This window comes from Botryllus schlosseri, chromosome 11 (genome assembly GCF_051294905.1).
Source record: "Botryllus schlosseri isolate E-star chromosome 11, Bs_hap1, whole genome shotgun sequence".
Lineage (NCBI taxonomy): Eukaryota > Metazoa > Chordata > Ascidiacea > Stolidobranchia > Styelidae > Botryllus > Botryllus schlosseri.
In genome coordinates this window covers 8,536,816-8,558,806 of record NC_137246.1, presented here as the reverse complement: position 1 = coordinate 8,558,806, position 21,991 = coordinate 8,536,816, and the positions used below count along the sequence as shown (strand labels likewise).

The 21,991-nt window shown below is 37.2% G+C and overlaps 3 protein-coding genes and 1 long non-coding RNA gene across 8 annotated transcripts in view; 3 read left to right on the top strand and 1 right to left on the bottom strand.

Moving 5' to 3' along the window:
* The window catches only part of LOC145449907 (uncharacterized), a 3,573-nt gene extending 2,744 nt beyond the window's left edge, over window positions 1–829 (top strand). The window contains exon 6 of the mRNA XM_080328346.1: window positions 763–829. Coding sequence (XP_080184472.1) covers window positions 763–829 — 67 coding nt within the window. The remainder of the gene's footprint in view (window positions 1–762) is intronic.
* Window positions 830–3,510: 2,681 nt separating this feature from the next.
* LOC145450713 (uncharacterized) lies at window positions 3,511–6,143 on the bottom strand. 3 transcript variants are annotated; one of them, XM_080329213.1, is made up of 5 exons: window positions 4,616–6,143; window positions 4,511–4,556; window positions 4,392–4,450; window positions 3,822–3,989; window positions 3,511–3,723 (listed from the first exon to the last, which is right to left on the bottom strand). In XM_080329213.1, exons 1-5 carry the CDS (start codon window positions 4,727–4,729, stop codon window positions 3,529–3,531), a joined length of 582 nt encoding a protein of 193 aa, XP_080185339.1. In that variant the 5' UTR covers window positions 4,730–6,143; the 3' UTR covers window positions 3,511–3,528. The 3 variants fall into 3 exon arrangements, with proteins under 3 accessions (XP_080185339.1, XP_080185338.1, XP_080185340.1); XM_080329212.1 differs by having other exon boundaries at window positions 4,392–4,556; window positions 4,616–6,133; XM_080329214.1 differs by lacking the exon at window positions 3,822–3,989 and having other exon boundaries at window positions 4,392–4,556; window positions 4,616–6,130.
* Window positions 6,144–7,382: 1,239 nt separating this feature from the next.
* Window positions 7,383–10,015, top strand: LOC145450714 (uncharacterized). Of its 3 annotated transcripts, XM_080329216.1 has the most exons (5): window positions 7,383–8,910; window positions 8,970–9,015; window positions 9,076–9,134; window positions 9,537–9,704; window positions 9,803–10,015. In XM_080329216.1, the coding sequence occupies exons 1-5, from the start codon at window positions 8,797–8,799 to the stop codon at window positions 9,995–9,997; spliced, it is 582 nt and encodes a 193-aa protein (XP_080185342.1). In that variant the 5' UTR covers window positions 7,383–8,796; the 3' UTR covers window positions 9,998–10,015. The 3 variants fall into 3 exon arrangements, with proteins under 3 accessions (XP_080185342.1, XP_080185341.1, XP_080185343.1); XM_080329215.1 differs by having other exon boundaries at window positions 7,393–8,910; window positions 8,970–9,134; XM_080329217.1 differs by lacking the exon at window positions 9,537–9,704 and having other exon boundaries at window positions 7,395–8,910; window positions 8,970–9,134.
* Window positions 10,016–18,328: 8,313 nt separating this feature from the next.
* LOC145449477 (uncharacterized) overlaps window positions 18,329–21,991 on the top strand; it is a 64,892-nt gene continuing 61,229 nt past the window's right edge. The window contains exon 1 of the long non-coding RNA XR_013918272.1: window positions 18,329–18,564. This is a non-coding gene — a long non-coding RNA (uncharacterized LOC145449477). The remainder of the gene's footprint in view (window positions 18,565–21,991) is intronic.

Sequence of the window (21,991 nt, the reverse complement as noted above, 5' to 3'; positions counted from 1 at the left end):
TATTTATTATATTTTTATTCATTGAAATCACTGTAGCTTATAACGGGTGAACACCTTTTAATAATATTGTTGCTTTGTGAATATCTTATTGAGTTTAGTTAAATTATCGATTATCTATTTCGTGAGTTGAGACATCTATGCCTTGGTCAGAAATATGTGCATGCGTCTTGAAAAGCTAATTATTGGGAATAATTAATAACAAAATTTAGTTTATTGAATATCTTGTGTTGTTGATGAATTTGTTTGAAGACGTTCACTGTTATAATCTACATGATTTCAATGATTAATAAAAATAATTGAAATAAATCTCACAAAGTAATAATATAAAAATTGGCTAATATTGTGAATATCTAATCATTGTGAAAATAGCAAGTATCTCATGTTGATGAAAAAAATCAGCCTACGTTGTTAAAGCACCAAAACATGATTTAAATATGTTTTAAATATTCCAGTTTTTAAAAATATTTTTACATTGGTTCTTACTTTGAAATAATAATTATTATATTTTTTTCATTATTCATTGAAATCATTGTCGGTGAACGGTGAATATCTTTTTAATAATATTGTTGCTTTGTAAATATCCTATTGATTTTAGTTAAATTATCGATAATCTTGTGTTGTTGATGAATTAGTTTGTACAAAAGACGTTCACTGTTATAATCTACATGATTTGAATTTTAATAAAACAATTTTCGGTTTATTCGCAATCATATGCTCATGTATGCGAAACTGGTATTGCTTTTACGTCGCAAATCAAAAAAGGGATTCTAATATCGAGAAAGTCTGCCAGGATCTCAAGGGAGCTCTATGCGTTGTTCTGAACGATTAGTAAATGTCGAGAAAGTATGCCAGGATCTCAAGGGAGCTCTACGCGTTGTTTTGTTGTGAATATGTTATCATTGTGAAATTAGCAATTATCTCGTGTTGTTGATGAAAATATTCAGCTTACGTTGTTATAAGCAGCAAAACATGATTTAAATATGCTTAAAATATTCCATTTTTCAAATAATATTACTTTGGTTCTAACTTTCGAATAATAATAAATATTATTAATAATATTTTTTCATTATTCATTGAAGTCATTGTAGCTTATAACGGTGAACATCTTTTGTACAACAAGCTCCAAGTTTAATTAGAATTAGAGCAACACAAAATTCAAACACCTTGCAACTCTCATGAAAGTGCATCGTATCATTACACAATATTAAACTTCATTCAATAATCAACATTTTGTTGTGACTTCATAAATTCGTATTTTGAATTTTTTTGTGATGAGATGAGATTGTTTGATATGCAAGTCGCGCATGAAGCAGATCTGTCCACCCTGTACTATAGTAATGTGTTAAATGTGTACTCAAATGTATATTGTGAATAAGACTAGTTACGGTCCAGCTACCGTGTTTGTTAACCCATTGTGAAATGTCTGACGCCATATCTTCACCGTCACACTTGTACTCAACGCGAACGCTATATTGTAGCTTAATTTCTTTACGTAGTACGTGCAAACATATGATGTGTCTCTCTCAATTTACTTTCAAAATTCATATGATACAACAGCATGGACTCAGAATGCCACTTGCAACATATGTATATGTATTTGTATGATAATATTAGAAACAGCTGGCCTCTATAGGGAATTAACTGAATACATTCTTTGCCGATGGATAGTGTCGCAGTACCTTACCGTATGCACTACAAAACGCTATCATTTTACGGTATTAATGAGACACAAACCGAAGTAAAATTATCAAAAAATTGACTAATATTATGAATATCTTATAATTTTGCGTTAAATTAGCCATTTTCTTGTGTTGTTATTGTTTCACCATCACTGATTATTCTAATAATATTGTTGCTTTGTGAATATCTTATCAATTTTTTGTTAAATTATCAATTATCTTGTGTTGTTGATGAAAATAATTCGCTTGTATAAAATACGTTCACTATTATAATCTCCACGATTTCAATGATTATTAAAAAATAAGCTAATGCAAGTTTCCAGAATGCTGATGCTGGCTATGCCATTGGAGCCTTTTCAAATAGAATACGCAGTACGATTATCGATGGTGGATGCAAAACAATCCTAATTCTCAACAAATTTTAATTGTCTCGGAATCATACCTATTGCGATATCAACTCTCCGCATTTTGTTGTATTTAGGGCTATTGCACAAGCTATCTCTAATATGCTGCGATATAGACAGGTTCGAACTTGTCTAGGGTATTCACTTCCCGTCAACTAGCTTTTCAAGACTCATTAATAAGCGCGCGTATTTAATTACCTAAACGTTTGATGAATATTCCTGACGGGCATAGATGTCCCCAGGGAACCGAGCTAACTTCGCTTCTATTCTTTTTACATTGTTTGCAAAGCACGGTATTTTGTAATTCCATTAGACTTCAATGGTTCTAGAATACTAAATTAATGAGAGTTGAATAAACCCTCAATTAATTTAGCATAAAGTATATGATATTCATATTACTTACGTCGTTGAACAACCCTGATATGATCATACAGCGAAAGTATAGCCCTAAATAGCGGCAATATCTCCCAAGCATAAAAATAACGTGGTCGAAATGTACGTTTTATTGCAAATTTATCTCTAACCAGAATGATCTGTAGCTTGTCACATTCGAATTACTGAGCGGAATTGACATAGAACTATTAAGCAAAGCTGAAACATCTTCACTTCAGTTATCATTCCCTTGAGACTACTAGTTATAGCAGAGGCGGGCAAATTGCGATTTGCGGTTGTAGCACACGATATTGCACTGCGTATCCACTCCTGGATATAAGATATCTGTGATGTCTTCGTGTGGAATTGACACAGTTAGGGTATTGCTCTCAGGAAAACATTTTACTGCTACATCGGGGTTGATACTTTCTATGGTTTTTAACATGGCGTAGAGCGAGTCATATTGTCCAATTTTCAGGCGGAATCGTCTAAAGCTTTGTTCGATACCCATAATTTGGAATCCGAAAGAAGCTTGCGAATCGATACGTTTTTCAAAATCTCTTGGAAAACTGATCCTCGTCAGCGCGACTTCATTTCTCTCTACATTTCTTGCCGTCTGCATTTCATTGACATATTCTGCGGTTGTATTGCCAGGAAACATGTCCATAGAAGCATTGGAAAATAACGTAACATAACTCATAGTTTAGGTATTTTTGGAGCTGGTAACATATAACCCACACACGACGATAATAACGATACCCAAAGCTCCTTGTTTTCTTGAACGATTGTTAAATTGTAGAGTGAAAATATCACTATGATCAATATAACCACGACTTGAGCGATGAATTGATAAAAGTTACGGTTTGACGATATCTTTTTGATCGATCCAGGAATTGAATTCTGGTCCATATCCTAGCCATTTCACTAAATACTGACGGTGTTTGCCGCGTTGACGTCTCTTTATAATCTTTATGCTCAAATTATATCAAATATTGCATGGAATATGGCAAATGAACACGCCAAGTATTATCAAGTGAAGGAAAACGAACGCCTAATTCCCTCTAGATACATATTTATTCGGAAAATATCCCATTACAGGGTGAGTACAGTTGATTTCTCAAGGTCTTCCTATCTTCCCCACTCAAGCGCGATAAGACTAGTTTGACTTCGCGGCATTCAGGATTATATCTCACGAAGCTCTGAATGGAATTCACGTATTCCACGTCGACTATCGTTCTGTTGCTATCACTGAGGTCGATTGCCTTTAGCTGTTCATTGAATAATAGGCGATTTAGATCAATTTAAAAAATACAGAAACGAACTGCATCGCTACATCGGGATCTACTATTAAGCAGAAAGATCTTACTGTAGCGCATCGCTTTCCCGTCTCTTCGCTCAGATTCCTGATTTGCACGGAAAGCATCTTGCAATTACTCAGATTAAATTCTTCCACACGGGAATTGCACAGGACTTTAGTTAGTGTTTTGTAGCAGGATGAAATACCAGGATTCCTACTTAAATCCAGCGAGTGCAGCTAAAACATGGTGTAATGTTCAAATATTTTACGAGACTACAAACGACTCGACACCTGTAATAGATTAGTCATAATATTATTTATCAACAGTTGAGCAATTTTTGCGATTTCTGCTCCTAATAGCAAAACTGATGCAACACCGAAGACAATAATGAAGCTCGAAAGGTTATTGAAGAAACCATCCAAATTAGATTTAAAATGAATGAACGATTGAAAAAACCTCTTGCTTAGAAGCAGTGATAGTATTTTTTTTCAGATGTGATCAGAAACACTTTATTGATGATAAAAGTTCTATCGATCGATGAGATGTCATGCTTGAATATGACTAAAACTCACATAAGCATGACACTGTGATTGATTATTTCAGTTACAAAACATAACGGGTCTAGTTCAAATGATCACCTCATGAATTCCGAGACCTTTATTTAATGAGATTAGTGAGTCTTCGTCCAATTCGCAAGCTGAAAGTCGAACGTTTTTCGTGTTATGCTTTCTTACAAAGCATCCAACTTCTTTCAAACCTGTCGGTTCCATATCCGTATTATAACTTAGATCAAGGTTTTCGACCTACAATTACAGTAATTTATTTCAAAATGACACACAAAACTATAGAAACGAGTGAGTACCTCGATAGAAGCAAAACTTTCAAAAGCGCGCATTTCCTCTGGTGTAATGTCACACCCCTTCATGATAAGAGTAACCGCTTTGTCTTTACAAAGTAAGGCAGGCAGCGCGGTCATACACTCTTCATCCAGTTGATTGTAGCTGATGTCAAGATATTGGAGCTGAACAAATATAGGAAACTGTCAATTTACGATCAGCATTGATCAGATATAAAACATTTCAAACTGATAACAGGAAAAAATGTTGATTAGCCACTCACGTCATAATATACACGAAATGTGCTAAGAGGAAACTAGAATTTCCTCTATCCATCCATCTCTGTACAATCGCTCATACAGAATGTGATCATTAACGACTATACCCAGCAATAATCGCACATACCTTACTGTTTTTGAGCTGTAGAGCAACGAAATCTTTTGACTGCAAGTGCGAGTTCACAAGTGACAAATAGGTTAGATCGTTCGAAATAATAGTCGCGAGTTGCGTAAAGTTAATGTTTTCCCTGTAGCTGAGATTGAGGTTTCGTAATTTCACCTATGGGAATGAGGTATTAGGAAATCTCACTTCGAGAGGTTCTATACCAGATTAGCGCCTAGCTTTTCCCATCATCAATACCTGATGCCGCCTGATAAGATGATCCAAAATGATTAGAAAATCTTCGGATCCATCACTTTCTTCCAGATTGAGCTCCGTCGAACCACACTCCTTCATCAACTCGCATATTACTGGGAGGAGGTTTTCAATGTCGTCGTGTGCTGTAACGCTGAGTTTTCTTATTTCGACCTGAACGAGCGCAAAACTTAACGCATAAAACGCTAAATGAGCTATGAATAGTTTAACACTGATCAACTTTGGCTATAGCCTATCTAATAAGGCTATTGCGACTGATTCCTATACAAGTAGCAATTGAGCATTGTTCGCTACGTTACCTTCAATTCTCGCCTTAACACATTAGTAATAGGGAACAACGCGATTACGATAAAAGTTTTTTTAAAGTCGTATCTGAATATTATACAGATAACATACTTATATTGAACGTGAATTTATAATGATCAGTGACTACGAGTGAATGTGTGAAGGCGTTTACCACAAATTCAAATCCACGAATTTTATCCAGTAGAATCTTTACGAGGTTTTCATTGAGATCGCATTGACGAAATTCTAACTCATACACGCGACATTGCTGAATAAGACCATTCGCGATATTATGTATATCCAATTCAGTCGTAGTTTGGTGATAGAGCCCATAAGGAATATTCACGTCATCATGATCCGTAAGTACTAATTGATGGTACATCCTCTTTTCAGCTTAAGGATGTAAACTATAAAATGTTGTATGCCGCCCTGATGAGTTTAATTATAATATACTTATAATGTTACAGTGATTTTTCAATAACGAAACTCTTTTACAGCATGAGCAGAATAATTTCATAATAAACAGAAAATACCTGCTGTCGATGATTTGTACTAATTTGCGGCGTGTTCAATTAACTCATGCGGCTCTACAATATAGTCATGTTGCAGTGTTTTTTAATAACGAAACTCTTTTACAGCATAAACCAAATAATTTCATAATGAACACAAGCTAATTGAATGAATTTACTCAAATGTAGTATGCCGCACTGATAAGATTAATTATAATATACTTATCGTGCTATAATGATTTTTCAATAACGAAACTCTTTTACAGCACAAGCAAAGTAATTTCATAATAAGCATAAGATACCCAGTGTCGTTAATTTGTACTTATTTGTGGGCGATATTATTTATATCCAATTAAGTCGTAGTTTGATGGTTGAGCCCATAAGAAATTGTCTCTTCATCATGATTGGTAAGTACTAATTGATGGTACATCCTCTTTTCAGCTTGAAGATGTGAACTATAAAATGTTGTATGCCGCCCTGATGAGTTTAATTATAATATACTTATCATGTTACAGTGATTTTTCAATAACGAAACTCTTTTACAGCATGAGCAGAATAATTTCATAATAAACAGAAAATACCTGCTGTCGATGATTTGTACTAATTTGCGGCGCGTTCAATTAACTCATGCGGCTCAAAAATATAGTAAGCAGGGCGATGGGTATTCGTTGAGTTGAATAAACATTAGAAAAATAGATTTCCGCGCCCTTCTAAACCTAATTCCTCCCAACCCTACAACCTAAGGGCGCGGAAATCTATTTTTCTAATGTTTATTCAACTCAACGAATACCCATCGCCCTGCTTACTATATTTTTGAGCCGCATGAGTTAATTGAACGCGCCGCAAATTAGTACAAATCATCGACAGCAGGTATTTTCTGTTTATTATGAAATTATTCTGCTCATGCTGTAAAAGAGTTTCGTTATTGAAAAATCACTGTAACATGATAAGTATATTATAATTAAACTCATCAGGGCGGCATACAACATTTTATAGTTCACATCTTCAAGCTGAAAAGAGGATGTACCATCAATTAGTACTTACCAATCATGATGAAGAGACAATTTCTTATGGGCTCAACCATCAAACTACGACTTAATTGGATATAAATAATATCGCCCACAAATAAGTACAAATTAACGACACTGGGTATCTTATGCTTATTATGAAATTACTTTGCTTGTGCTGTAAAAGAGTTTCGTTATTGAAAAATCATTATAGCACGATAAGTATATTATAATTAATCTTATCAGTGCGGCATACTACATTTGAGTAAATTCATTCAATTAGCTTGTGTTCATTATGAAATTATTTGGTTTATGCTGTAAAAGAGTTTCGTTATTAAAAAACACTGCAACATGACTATATTGTAGAGCCGCATGAGTTAATTGAACACGCCGCAAATTAGTACAAATCATCGACAGCAGGTATTTTCTGTTTATTATGAAATTATTCTGCTCATGCTGTAAAAGAGTTTCGTTATTGAAAAATCACTGTAACATTATAAGTATATTATAATTAAACTCATCAGGGCGGCATACAACATTTTATAGTTTACATCCTTAAGCTGAAAAGAGGATGTACCATCAATTAGTACTTACGGATCATGATGACGTGAATATTCCTTATGGGCTCTATCACCAAACTACGACTGAATTGGATATACATAATATCGCGAATGGTCTTATTCAGCAATGTCGCGTGTATGAGTTAGAATTTCGTCAATGCGATCTCAATGAAAACCTCGTAAAGATTCTACTGGATAAAATTCGTGGATTTGAATTTGTGGTAAACGCCTTCACACATTCACTCGTAGTCACTGATCATTATAAATTCACGTTCAATATAAGTATGTTATCTGTATAATATTCAGATACGACTTTAAAAAAACTTTTATCGTAATCGCGTTGTTCCCTATTACTAATGTGTTAAGGCGAGAATTGAAGGTAACGTAGCGAACAATGCTCAATTGCTACTTGTATAGGAATCAGTCGCAATAGCCTTATTAGATAGGCTATAGCCAAAGTTGATCAGTGTTAAACTATTCATAGCTCATTTAGCGTTTTATGCGTTAAGTTTTGCGCTCGTTCAGGTCGAAATAAGAAAACTCAGCGTTACAGCACACGACGACATTGAAAACCTCCTCCCAGTAATATGCGAGTTGATGAAGGAGTGTGGTTCGACGGAGCTCAATCTGGAAGAAAGTGATGGATCCGAAGATTTTCTAATCATTTTGGATCATCTTATCAGGCGGCATCAGGTATTGATGATGGGAAAAGCTAGGCGCTAATCTGGTATAGAACCTCTCGAAGTGAGATTTCCTAATACCTCATTCCCATAGGTGAAATTACGAAACCTCAATCTCAGCTACAGGGAAAACATTAACTTTACGCAACTCGCGACTATTATTTCGAACGATCTAACCTATTTGTCACTTGTGAACTCGCACTTGCAGTCAAAAGATTTCGTTGCTCTACAGCTCAAAAACAGTAAGGTATGTGCGATTATTGCTGGGTATAGTCGTTAATGATCACATTCTGTATGAGCGATTGTACAGAGATGGATGGATAGAGGAAATTCTAGTTTCCTCTTAGCACATTTCGTGTATATTATGACGTGAGTGGCTAATCAACATTTTTTCCTGTTATCAGTTTGAAATGTTTTATATCTGATCAATGCTGATCGTAAATTGACAGTTTCCTATATTTGTTCAGCTCCAATATCTTGACATCAGCTACAATCAACTGGATGAAGAGTGTATGACCGCGCTGCCTGCCTTACTTTGTAAAGACAAAGCGGTTACTCTTATCATGAAGGGGTGTGACATTACACCAGAGGAAATGCGCGCTTTTGAAAGTTTTGCTTCTATCGAGGTACTCACTCGTTTCTATAGTTTTGTGTGTCATTTTGAAATAAATTACTGTAATTGTAGGTCGAAAACCTTGATCTAAGTTATAATACGGATATGGAACCGACAGGTTTGAAAGAAGTTGGATGCTTTGTAAGAAAGCATAACACGAAAAACGTTCGACTTTCAGCTTGCGAATTGGACGAAGACTCACTAATCTCATTAAATAAAGGTCTCGGAATTCATGAGGTGATCATTTGAACTAGACCCGTTATGTTTTGTAACTGAAATAATCAATCACAGTGTCATGCTTATGTGAGTTTTAGTCATATTCAAGCATGACATCTCATCGATCGATAGAACTTTTATCATCAATAAAGTGTTTCTGATCACATCTGAAAAAAAATACTATCACTGCTTCTAAGCAAGAGGTTTTTTCAATCGTTCATTCATTTTAAATCTAATTTGGATGGTTTCTTCAATAACCTTTCGAGCTTCATTATTGTCTTCGGTGTTGCATCAGTTTTGCTATTAGGAGCAGAAATCGCAAAAATTGCTCAACTGTTGATAAATAATATTATGACTAATCTATTACAGGTGTCGAGTCGTTTGTAGTCTCGTAAAATATTTGAACATTACACCATGTTTTAGCTGCACTCGCTGGATTTAAGTAGGAATCCTGGTATTTCATCCTGCTACAAAACACTAACTAAAGTCCTGTGCAATTCCCGTGTGGAAGAATTTAATCTGAGTAATTGCAAGATGCTTTCCGTGCAAATCAGGAATCTGAGCGAAGAGACGGGAAAGCGATGCGCTACAGTAAGATCTTTCTGCTTAATAGTAGATCCCGATGTAGCGATGCAGTTCGTTTCTGTATTTTTTAAATTGATCTAAATCGCCTATTATTCAATGAACAGCTAAAGGCAATCGACCTCAGTGATAGCAACAGAACGATAGTCGACGTGGAATACGTGAATTCCATTCAGAGCTTCGTGAGATATAATCCTGAATGCCGCGAAGTCAAACTAGTCTTATCGCGCTTGAGTGGGGAAGATAGGAAGACCTTGAGAAATCAACTGTACTCACCCTGTAATGGGATATTTTCCGAATAAATATGTATCTAGAGGGAATTAGGCGTTCGTTTTCCTTCACTTGATAATACTTGGCGTGTTCATTTGCCATATTCCATGCAATATTTGATATAATTTGAGCATAAAGATTATAAAGAGACGTCAACGCGGCAAACACCGTCAGTATTTAGTGAAATGGCTAGGATATGGACCAGAATTCAATTCCTGGATCGATCAAAAAGATATCGTCAAACCGTAACTTTTATCAATTCATCGCTCAAGTCGTGGTTATATTGATCATAGTGATATTTTCACTCTACAATTTAACAATTGTTCAAGAAAACAAGGAGCTTTGGGTATCGTTATTATCGTCGTGTGTGGGTTATATGTTACCAGCTCCAAAAATACCTAAACTATGAGTTATGTTACGTTATTTTCCAATGCTTCTATGGACATGTTTCCTGGCAATACAACCGCAGAATATGTCAATGAAATGCAGACGGCAAGAAATGTAGAGAGAAATGAAGTCGCGCTGACGAGGATCAGTTTTCCAAGAGATTTTGAAAAACGTATCGATTCGCAAGCTTCTTTCGGATTCCAAATTATGGGTATCGAACAAAGCTTTAGACGATTCCGCCTGAAAATTGGACAATATGACTCGCTCTACGCCATGTTAAAAACCATAGAAAGTATCAACCCCGATGTAGCAGTAAAATGTTTTCCTGAGAGCAATACCCTAACTGTGTCAATTCCACACGAAGACATCACAGATATCTTATATCCAGGAGTGGATACGCAGTGCAATATCGTGTGCTACAACCGCAAATCGCAATTTGCCCGCCTCTGCTATAACTAGTAGTCTCAAGGGAATGATAACTGAAGTGAAGATGTTTCAGCTTTGCTTAATAGTTCTATGTCAATTCCGCTCAGTAATTCGAATGTGACAAGCTACAGATCATTCTGGTTAGAGATAAATTTGCAATAAAACGTACATTTCGACCACGTTATTTTTATGCTTGGGAGATATTGCCGCTATTTAGGGCTATACTTTCGCTGTATGATCATATCAGGGTTGTTCAACGACGTAAGTAATATGAATATCATATACTTTATGCTAAATTAATTGAGGGTTTATTCAACTCTCATTAATTTAGTATTCTAGAACCATTGAAGTCTAATGGAATTACAAAATACCGTGCTTTGCAAACAATGTAAAAAGAATAGAAGCGAAGTTAGCTCGGTTCCCTGGGGACATCTATGCCCGTCAGGAATATTCATCAAACGTTTAGGTAATTAAATACGCGCGCTTATTAATGAGTCTTGAAAAGCTAGTTGACGGGAAGTGAATACCCTAGACAAGTTCGAACCTGTCTATATCGCAGCATATTAGAGATAGCTTGTGCAATAGCCCTAAATACAACAAAATGCGGAGAGTTGATATCGCAATAGGTATGATTCCGAGACAATTAAAATTTGTTGAGAATTAGGATTGTTTTGCATCCACCATCGATAATCGTACTGCGTATTCTATTTGAAAAGGCTCCAATGGCATAGCCAGCATCAGCATTCTGGAAACTTGCATTAGCTTATTTTTTAATAATCATTGAAATCGTGGAGATTATAATAGTGAACGTATTTTATACAAGCGAATTATTTTCATCAACAACACAAGATAATTGATAATTTAACAAAAAATTGATAAGATATTCACAAAGCAACAATATTATTAGAATAATCAGTGATGGTGAAACAATAACAACACAAGAAAATGGCTAATTTAACGCAAAATTATAAGATATTCATAATATTAGTCAATTTTTTGATAATTTTACTTCGGTTTGTGTCTCATTAATACCGTAAAATGATAGCGTTTTGTAGTGCATACGGTAAGGTACTGCGACACTATCCATCGGCAAAGAATGTATTCAGTTAATTCCCTATAGAGGCCAGCTGTTTCTAATATTATCATACAAATACATATACATATGTTGCAAGTGGCATTCTGAGTCCATGCTGTTGTATCATATGAATTTTGAAAGTAAATTGAGAGAGACACATCATATGTTTGCACGTACTACGTAAAGAAATTAAGCTACAATATAGCGTTCGCGTTGAGTACAAGTGTGACGGTGAAGATATGGCGTCAGACATTTCACAATGGGTTAACAAACACGGTAGCTGGACCGTAACTAGTCTTATTCACAATATACATTTGAGTACACATTTAACACATTACTATAGTACAGGGTGGACAGATCTGCTTCATGCGCGACTTGCATATCAAACAATCTCATCTCATCACAAAAAAATTCAAAATACGAATTTATGAAGTCACAACAAAATGTTGATTATTGAATGAAGTTTAATATTGTGTAATGATACGATGCACTTTCATGAGAGTTGCAAGGTGTTTGAATTTTGTGTTGCTCTAATTCTAATTAAACTTGGAGCTTGTTGTACAAAAGATGTTCACCGTTATAAGCTACAATGACTTCAATGAATAATGAAAAAATATTATTAATAATATTTATTATTATTCGAAAGTTAGAACCAAAGTAATATTATTTGAAAAATGGAATATTTTAAGCATATTTAAATCATGTTTTGCTGCTTATAACAACGTAAGCTGAATATTTTCATCAACAACACGAGATAATTGCTAATTTCACAATGATAACATATTCACAACAAAACAACGCGTAGAGCTCCCTTGAGATCCTGGCATACTTTCTCGACATTTACTAATCGTTCAGAACAACGCATAGAGCTCCCTTGAGATCCTGGCAGACTTTCTCGATATTAGAATCCCTTTTTTGATTTGCGACGTAAAAGCAATACCAGTTTCGCATACATGAGCATATGATTGCGAATAAACCGAAAATTGTTTTATTAAAATTCAAATCATGTAGATTATAACAGTGAACGTCTTTTGTACAAACTAATTCATCAACAACACAAGATTATCGATAATTTAACTAAAATCAATAGGATATTTACAAAGCAACAATATTATTAAAAAGATATTCACCGTTCACCGACAATGATTTCAATGAATAATGAAAAAAATATAATAATTATTATTTCAAAGTAAGAACCAATGTAAAAATATTTTTAAAAACTGGAATATTTAAAACATATTTAAATCATGTTTTGGTGCTTTAACAACGTAGGCTGATTTTTTTCATCAACATGAGATACTTGCTATTTTCACAATGATTAGATATTCACAATATTAGCCAATTTTTATATTATTACTTTGTGAGATTTATTTCAATTATTTTTATTAATCATTGAAATCATGTAGATTATAACAGTGAACGTCTTCAAACAAATTCATCAACAACACAAGATATTCAATAAACTAAATTTTGTTATTAATTATTCCCAATAATTAGCTTTTCAAGACGCATGCACATATTTCTGACCAAGGCATAGATGTCTCAACTCACGAAATAGATAATCGATAATTTAACTAAACTCAATAAGATATTCACAAAGCAACAATATTATTAAAAAGGTGTTCACCCGTTATAAGCTACAGTGATTTCAATGAATAAAAATATAATAAATATTATTCCAAAGTTAGAAACAAAGTAATAATATTTAAAAACTGCAATCTCTAAAAATTATTTTAATCCTGTTTTGGTGCAACAACGTAAGCTGATCATTTTCATTAACAACATGAGATAATTGCTAATTTCACAATGATTAGATATTCGCAATATTAAATAATTTTTATCTTATTACTTTGTGAGATTTATTTAAACTATTTTTATTAAACATTGAAATCATATAAATTACAGTGAACGTCTTCAAACAATGAAACAGTGAAACAGTGAACGTCTTCAAACTAATTCATGAACAACACAAGATAATCTATAAACTAAAGAAATTTTAATAATCATGAAAATGTTTACAACTGGGTGGCAATGACGCGACAAATTAGCGCGCGGGCGGGCGGTGCGTCGCGACAATTTATTAATAGCGGCGTGGCTGCGGCGGCGGCGGTAAATGTAATAATTACGTTATTATGTTAATTGCCGACTGAGACAACGTCATTTCTCGCTCTCGTACTACGCAATCATCATGTGCAACCCTAAGCCAATCATAATGACGTAATCATCAGCGTTATTGGACTGGAACTATGCCATCTCTCACACAACCAAAACATCTCTCGTATTGGAACCACACCCACATTGCGCTGCGTTCTGATTGGATAACAGATGTCACGTGATCAAATACTCGATGACTATTGGTCGGCGTATAAACCCCGTGTATTATACTACTGACGAAGTTGTCGGCAATCAAAATCGCCCGCGAATTCGCTGCACCTGCTCGCCTTGAAATCCTAATTAAGAATTGCACGGCGTGTTGATTGATCAGCGAGACGCAGACACGGCGGCACCAGTACGACAATGCTATTCTCAAATCCACATTATCTTCGCGATTATTGGCGAGAAACGGTCTACGATTGGCATTCACATTTCAAAATACAAGCCTAGCAATCCACGTTCCCGATTGTTAGGTGGCTTGCTGGCGTCCAAATACAGGCCTGTGTTGTCGCTGAACGGGAGAATTGAGTTGGCCTAGTAGTAAAGTTAACCTAATTATATCGGCTGACAAGTTTCTCTGCCGATCAAGTTATTATCCCAGTGTGTACTCTGTATTAATTGACTGACTTGCGTACTTGCAATTAAGGTCTAATTACCTTCGCGCGTACTACACATTCAGCCGTACGGCTAGTAAAGCCATCGAAAAGCACACATTCGTGTACGACGTACACTGTTCACACCACACCTCTCTGTGGCGATTGCGATCGCCCTCGTTTATGCTACCGCCGCTACCGCTGCGATACTACCGACCGTGCGCATAATATCGTCAAAACCCAACAAAATCGCGCATCTCTGGCCGGAACTAGGCGCTTGGAGACGGGCGGCGTTTGCAGGCTCATGACTAAATGTGAGCAATTACGAATTTCTTTCAATCATACCGTGAAAGAAACGCGATTTTCAGGCAATGTCTGTATCGTATTCGTACATCTCCCACTCACCGCAAATCTCTTTTTATTATTAAACTATACAATGTCTTTAATATTCGCCATGGCGTGGAGACGAGTAATCCTAATCATGACGTCATAATAGCCAATTTCGTAATGCAAAACCCCCCCTTTTTCGCGCTCTGGATACGCGCCTGCTTGCAGCGTTACGATGTGCGCCAAGTGAAAGGCAGTGGCGGCTCGTGACAATATCGGGTGGTGGGGCAAGGGCTGCGAGCGACTTTTATCAAGATGACGTCACAATGGCGTTTTCCAACGTAAAAAAGTAACTTTATGATGGTCACATGAATTTCCCGACAACAGTGATTTTAACGTAGGTGCCGCGAGAGGTTTGCCGGTGAGCCGTGACTTGAAGTGTGGTAACAAATGTTTTATTCATTTATTTTTAATCAAAGGATTATTTTACAAAATGAACGTGAACTAAGAATCGCACTATGCCACGAATCAAGTATCAGGTCATCCTTAGTAGCATGCGTTATGATTTCATGGTAGAGTTAGAGATTACGCAAATCGATTGACCCTAATTTTTCTAAGCCCGTCCGAAAGTGTTTCGTACACGATCCTGGTGTGTTACGACCACTGAGCTGGTGGTTACGACCAGAGATGGACGGATTCCAAAATTTTGGAATCCGAATCTATCCGGTTCCGGCTTGCAATTGGAAATTCAGAGTCCAAAGAAATCCGGCTGGTGAATGTCCAGTTCGGAATCCGAAAAAATCCTGCCAGAACAATGCTAATTAATCATATCACAGCAAAAAAAATCCGGCTAAAATCCGACCGTCACCCCAAATTCAAAATCCGGATCCAGTCCGGCCAGGTAAAAAAAACATTGAAATCCTGCTCCGGCTCCAGAACCGGACTGTGGCCATTTCTGGTTACGACCAGGTGATAATAGGCAACCAAAGCGGAGGCACCCGGCGTACGATTGGATCAATAGACTGGACAGTGGACAACTTCTAGACCTCTCATTTTCGCTCTAAAGGCAACTGCGTAAACTACGTACGCAGCAAAGATTCAATACGATTCATGTTCGCGCTTGACTTGACCTGACTAATTCCAATGACTAGAACTCGAGAGATTGCGTAAGCCTAACTGGAAAGGTCAACGAGTTCGGACACATACGCAATTGTTATCTCATAGATTGGTCCTGTCATATTGAATCCAGAACATCAATTTGAATGGTCTTTGAAGAACTAAGGACAGCAGCCTCGGAACTTCGGTCTCGGAACAACATAGGACATTTTGGCCTTGAAACTGGAGACTGTGACACAACACATACGGCTTACTGTCTATAAGTCTGCTGCGAAATCGCCGTTGGAAAATATATTAATCAATAAATACATGAATAAAAGCCGTAAACTTAGTATACTGTTACAAGAAATCATCGAGAAGTAGCATACGCAATCTCATAACCCATTCCGGTATGGTACACTGTCAAAATCAATACAAACAGACGAACACCGAACTTTGACTAAAATAGATCGAGGAATAGGCTGATCGAATGATCAGCTGTTAGCCGACATCGAAAATGAAATAGCTATCGCATTTGGCAGAAGATTGTAAGCAAATGGTTTGAAGGCCACAATTTCACAGTGAAATGGACATTGGCGAACATAAAATTATGTGAATATTTGAATGCAAACCGAGAATCTTGGTTAGCTGTTTCATGCGATCATCGAGATATACCATTGGAAATATCATCACCGATCTCGTTATGGGAACGCAGACTATAGATTAGCACAGACCGACACCGGCTTTTGCGTGAGATCCGCAATGACGTAGGTAGGCTAAGTATCAGATCAGCGCGCATCTCTACCATACTCGACCTCGAAAACGAAATAACTGCCTCAATCATTGAGTGTCAACTTTAAGACTTGGCACCGCGTTCGATACTAAAATCAAGACATACCGTGCAAAAGCTCATGACAGATCTAGGTATGGAACATCGTTAAAATCAATAGAGACCAATAACGGCTTTTGCGTAAATTTGTTAGCGATAAATGAAGAGTCAGCTCTTACTCGACTTTGGAAACGAAATTACCACCAACATAGTTCAGTGACAAACTTAAAACTTGTTACAGCGGTCGATACTAACACTTACCGTGCCAAATGTCATGACCGATCTCGGTATAGAACAGTGGTTCCCAACCTTTTCTGACTCATCGCCCCCTTGTCAAGTTCAAAACATTTTCATCGCCCCCCTATAAGAAGGCGATCCAAATCAGAGTTTAATTGACCTGTCGTTAACACAGTTCCCTCTAAGCTGCGCGCAGGCGCAATGCGCATTGCTGACACGGCCTCTGCGCACAAAATAAAACGATGTGATGACCTATTTTTAGCCAACACCACAAAGTTAACAAGAAAATAGGCAATTCAGCAGTCAAATCAAAGTAATAACCTCTTTTAGTCGTTGGGTACTGCTGTCCAATGGACCGCGCAGTGAGTTGGTGAGTGCGCACTGCGCAGTGCGAACAGACAGCGGTTTGCCTAAATCAGTGGTTCCCAACCTTTTTCGACTCACCGCCCCCTTTTCAAACTCCACACCGATAATCGCCCCCCAAATATTGGGAACCGAAAAATGGGCATACGTACTTAAATCACCGGCTAGTTGACTAAAAAAAAGGTCAACTTTTCGGCTTGACCTTGAAATTACACTTTTCCAGCTAAATTTTGGTGAGTTAACTAACAAAGAAGGTGATTTCTCCGAATTTATTCCAACAAGACCGTAACAGCACTCGCCAGCCCCCCCCCAATACGTTGGTCTTGACCCCCCCTCCATAGAGCGATAAAACAAACTTCTGTACCCTTCAGACCAAACTCCCCCGATACCTCTTTACCGCTACTTCTCAGCACAAATTGTTGGGCTCTTTAGTTAGTCGGCCTAATTCGCGCAAAGCGCGAAAAAATTCTATCATTCATGATTGAATCGGTCAATATGATCGGGAATTGCATACATATTGCTGTCAATTTTTATCCTCTCTCTGCTCATGTATTCAGATTTACCGGTAAAGCTGAGTGGGGTGTCTTGGAAAATGTAGGGCCCGTAAATAATAATCGAACATATTCGAGCGGACCCGTGGGTGGGTATAATGACTTCGGTGCGTAATGACATTTCGTGGCCTGTCTGCTATGTCAAAAGATATTCAAATCGCCCATACGTACCAAACTAAAAGACGCACACGATTTCAAATTGGTATTTCTGCACTGACAATTATTTGTTATCCAATAAGCAAGAAAAATGAGACCATGAAATGGCGCGCAGCGCGAATTTTTTTTCGAAAAAGTTGCCTAAATTTCTAAAATAATACTCTATAAATGTTAATTCACGAAAAAATTGTGGGCTTCCTTCGAGCTCGGGCCCCCATCCGAATTGGGGGTTTGAGTGTGGCAGTTACGGTCATGGACGCCAATATAGCCATTTCAACGCGCCATCGCCCCCCTATCGCCCCCTTCGTCCGTTTTCGCCCCCCTATCGCCCCCTTGGCTATTTTCGCCCCCCTGGACCGACAAATCGCCCCCTGGGGGGCGATATCGCCCACGTTGGGAACCACTGGTATAGAACATCGTCAAAATCAATGGAGACCAGAGTTGGATCAATTACATTATTTCAGTTCAATTACAATTACAATTACAATTACTTTCATGCATGTTTCAATTACATTACAATTACAATTACTCCATGCTAAAAATATCAAATTACAATTACAATTACAATTACTCCTTGCATGCTTCAATTACATTACAATTACAATTACAATTGCTACTGTTGAACATGTAATTGAATAATCATAAATTCAACCGTGCTCCTTGACAACTGGAGCGTCGTAATTAACAACAATTCAAGTATTCATGTTTCATTCATGATGCGCAAATACCCGTTAATTAATAAAAAGAAAAAACGTTTTCGAACTATATGCAGTATGTCGTTGAAAAAAGTATTATAATATATGCAAGTGTTGGATTTGCGTATATAGTATATAATTAAAGAAATAATATCATTTTTATCGAGGGACGTAGGAATTAGGATGAGGAGTAAAAACAAAACCATGCTTTGTCAGATAAGACGTTATATAATATCCAGTGATCTGGTTAGTTAGCCAGACGAAGTAACGATGCAGCATCTTGATCTGAAATCGTATTGTAGATTGCCAACCCACGGATAGATGCGCAAGATGTGAGTCACGGATCAATGCACCGACAAACGTACTGCAGAGCCGGCTAAAAGCAGCAAACCTTGTAGTCCTAGAGCTGGCGATCCAAGCGTCTAAATTTGATGCATCTGGTCTTTATCGTACGCTATCGATGCACTAATTCCGAAAATACAAATTAAAATCTCGTCAGGGCAATGTAACTGCTCCAAAATAGCCGTTTAAGGCCGACTGTTTTGAAAAGTGAGAGCGCCGCAGCAGCATGACCACAACAATGACCAATTACGCCCAGCGATTGTTCAGAACAATGCCGATTCCCAGACTTTCACGACTATTTTGGGATGGTACCATTGCCTGGAAATATACTTTTATTGCGGAATCAGTGCGACAATAGCTTCCGATTAGGACCATACATATCAAATTTCGACGCTTGGATCGCCAGCTATGGGACTATCAATTCTGCTGCTTTTAGCCGGCTCAGCAGTTCGCTTCTCGGCGTATTCAATCGTGAGTCACGTGTTGAGAATCCATCCGTTGGTTAGTAAGCTAATAATTGTATACAATGACAGCCGACGCCAGCATAGCGGTAAAAATAAAAATAAACTTCGCCCGCAAGGGCGCAGTCAAGGGCTTCCGCAAATGGATCCATCAAATTCCTTGTCGACATTTAAAGAGAATGCATTATAAGTCAATTATTTTATGTTGTGCTTGTCAGGTCTCAATAGAAATTTAATGTAATTGAAATTGTAATTGAGCAAAATTTTTGTCAAATTACAATTACAATTACAATTACACAAAATAAAAATGCTTCAATTACAATTACATTACAATTACATTGAAAAATGTAATTAATTACATTCAATTACAATTACAAATTACAATTGATCCAACTCTGATGGAGACCAATACTGGCTTTTGAGTAAAATCTGTTTGCTGTACTATGTACAATTGTACATGATAGATCAGCACACACTGAACTTCGGAAACGGAATTACTACCCTTATCTTTAAGTAGCAAGCCTGAAACTTGGAGCAGTGTTAAATACTACCTTCACGACATATCATACCAAGTTTCAAGAATTATCATGGTGCGAAACACAGTCAAAATCGACCTATACCAGCAAAGGTCGACTCAACGCATATTACGGTAACCGAGTTCAGATATAGATACGATTGTTACATCACACCTTAGGGGCGACAGGCATATTTGCCCCGGTTGCTCGGCCATTTTACGAATAGGAGAGAGTAAATCACCGTTTCTTTATTGTGCCCGGCTTTGAGAGAATAGATAGTGAAAGCTTGTTATGAGCGCTACCGGGGCAAGCCCCGGCTAGGCATTCTCAAAGCGAAAACACAGAAGAGAATTCGATTTTCGCAGAGACTTCGCTATGTATGGGCATTTGCAAGCGAAAGCACAAGAAGAACGCGGGTTTCGCTGTGATCTCGGTATGTATTGATTGCTGTGCGTCTACAAATGGTTAAATTGTTATTGAACAGAATTTTAGGTGGGGCAATGCCCCAGTTGCCCTATAGGACGAGCCGCCACTGGTGAAAGGTATATATGACATGAACTTTTTCGTTACTAGTCCTAAGGGATTCGAGAGAAGAATAAATAGTGATGCTTTTCACATTAAAGCATTGCGTAGCACCATCGCATGCATTTTACCACTACACAACATATCATGCAATAAAAACGAATGACAGAGAAGGCACCGACGGAGGCTTGCAAAAGCAGATTTGAATTATCCGCAGTTACACTACAAATTCATAAACATAAATAATGCTCCTTGTGTCCTTGGCATACTGAATCATATGTCCAACGTGTACCCCGCAAACAAAAATACGTATCCTCGACGTATATATTTGGGGGAAATTGGGGACCGTAACGTCACGCTGTATCGTCTCCTCGACGTAATTCTGTGAATACTGAGGAACGTCGCATGGACGTTACAGTGATACGTTACGGAGACGTACAGAATTCCTCCATGTTGGTCCTGAAGTACGTTCCTGATACGTAACCTCTCCACCAATTCCTACGTTCTGGCTGTGCGAATGCTGAGTCACAATAATTGCAGTAGAAAAATTCAGGAAAATGAGTTTATTACCAAACGTTCAAGAATTAGCACATGAAACATGGCCCAGTTCTGCACACAGTAAATAATGGTACAAAGAGTAAAATGCAAGCATTGTGCAAGTTTCAACAACAACATTGCAGTTTATTATGATCAATGTACCGAGCTCGGAGGTAGAACTGAAATATTACAGAATACCGGCTCATGGTATTAGATAAAAAATCACAGGACCACAGGATCAAGGCGTAATACCACCAGGGTTGCAATTACGGAAATATAGAACACACAAGCATATTTATCAGAGATCAGTAGCAAAGAATTTTTTGGCTACTCGCACTAAGTAGTCAAGTATCTGTTTCATCATTTCTTTTACTTCTACTAACTTTTATCATTATGGATTTGGAGAATTAGTGTTGGGACATGTTTGTATGGTTCTCATATCACCTGGTTCGAAATTGTCTCCTTACCACGGTAATATCAGTAACTGAATGTATTTTCGAGAGTAGCCACCTCTTATTAACTGCAACACCCAGGCCGAATCTCAAGTTCCAAAACTACACACCCAAGTGTATTTGAGACCTTAATTTTTTTATGTATACTTGACTTAAATTGACCATGCCTTAAATATAGCCTTTTCTACTCGAGCATCTACTACTCCGACCACCTCTGACTTTCAAATCGAGGTTCAGTTTTAAGCATCAAATATCAAGAATGAAAAAAAATGAAAGGTACACCTGATCAGGAGTGATCTAGATTATACT

Coding starts and splice junctions, on each gene's coding strand:
- LOC145450714 (XM_080329215.1), top strand. CDS start 8,797: ATGACCGCGCTGCCTGCCTTACTTTGTAAAGACAAAGCGGTTACTCTT. Junction 9,135..9,536: donor AAGGTCTCGGAATTCATGAG/GTGATCATTTGA, acceptor ACCATGTTTTAG/CTGCACTCGCTGGATTTAAG. Junction 9,705..9,802: donor CGGGAAAGCGATGCGCTACA/GTAAGATCTTTC, acceptor TTCAATGAACAG/CTAAAGGCAATCGACCTCAG.
- LOC145450713 (XM_080329212.1), bottom strand. CDS start 4,729: ATGACCGCGCTGCCTGCCTTACTTTGTAAAGACAAAGCGGTTACTCTT. Junction 4,557..4,615: donor AAAGTTTTGCTTCTATCGAG/GTACTCACTCGT, acceptor CTGTAATTGTAG/GTCGAAAACCTTGATCTAAG. Junction 3,990..4,391: donor AAGGTCTCGGAATTCATGAG/GTGATCATTTGA, acceptor ACCATGTTTTAG/CTGCACTCGCTGGATTTAAG.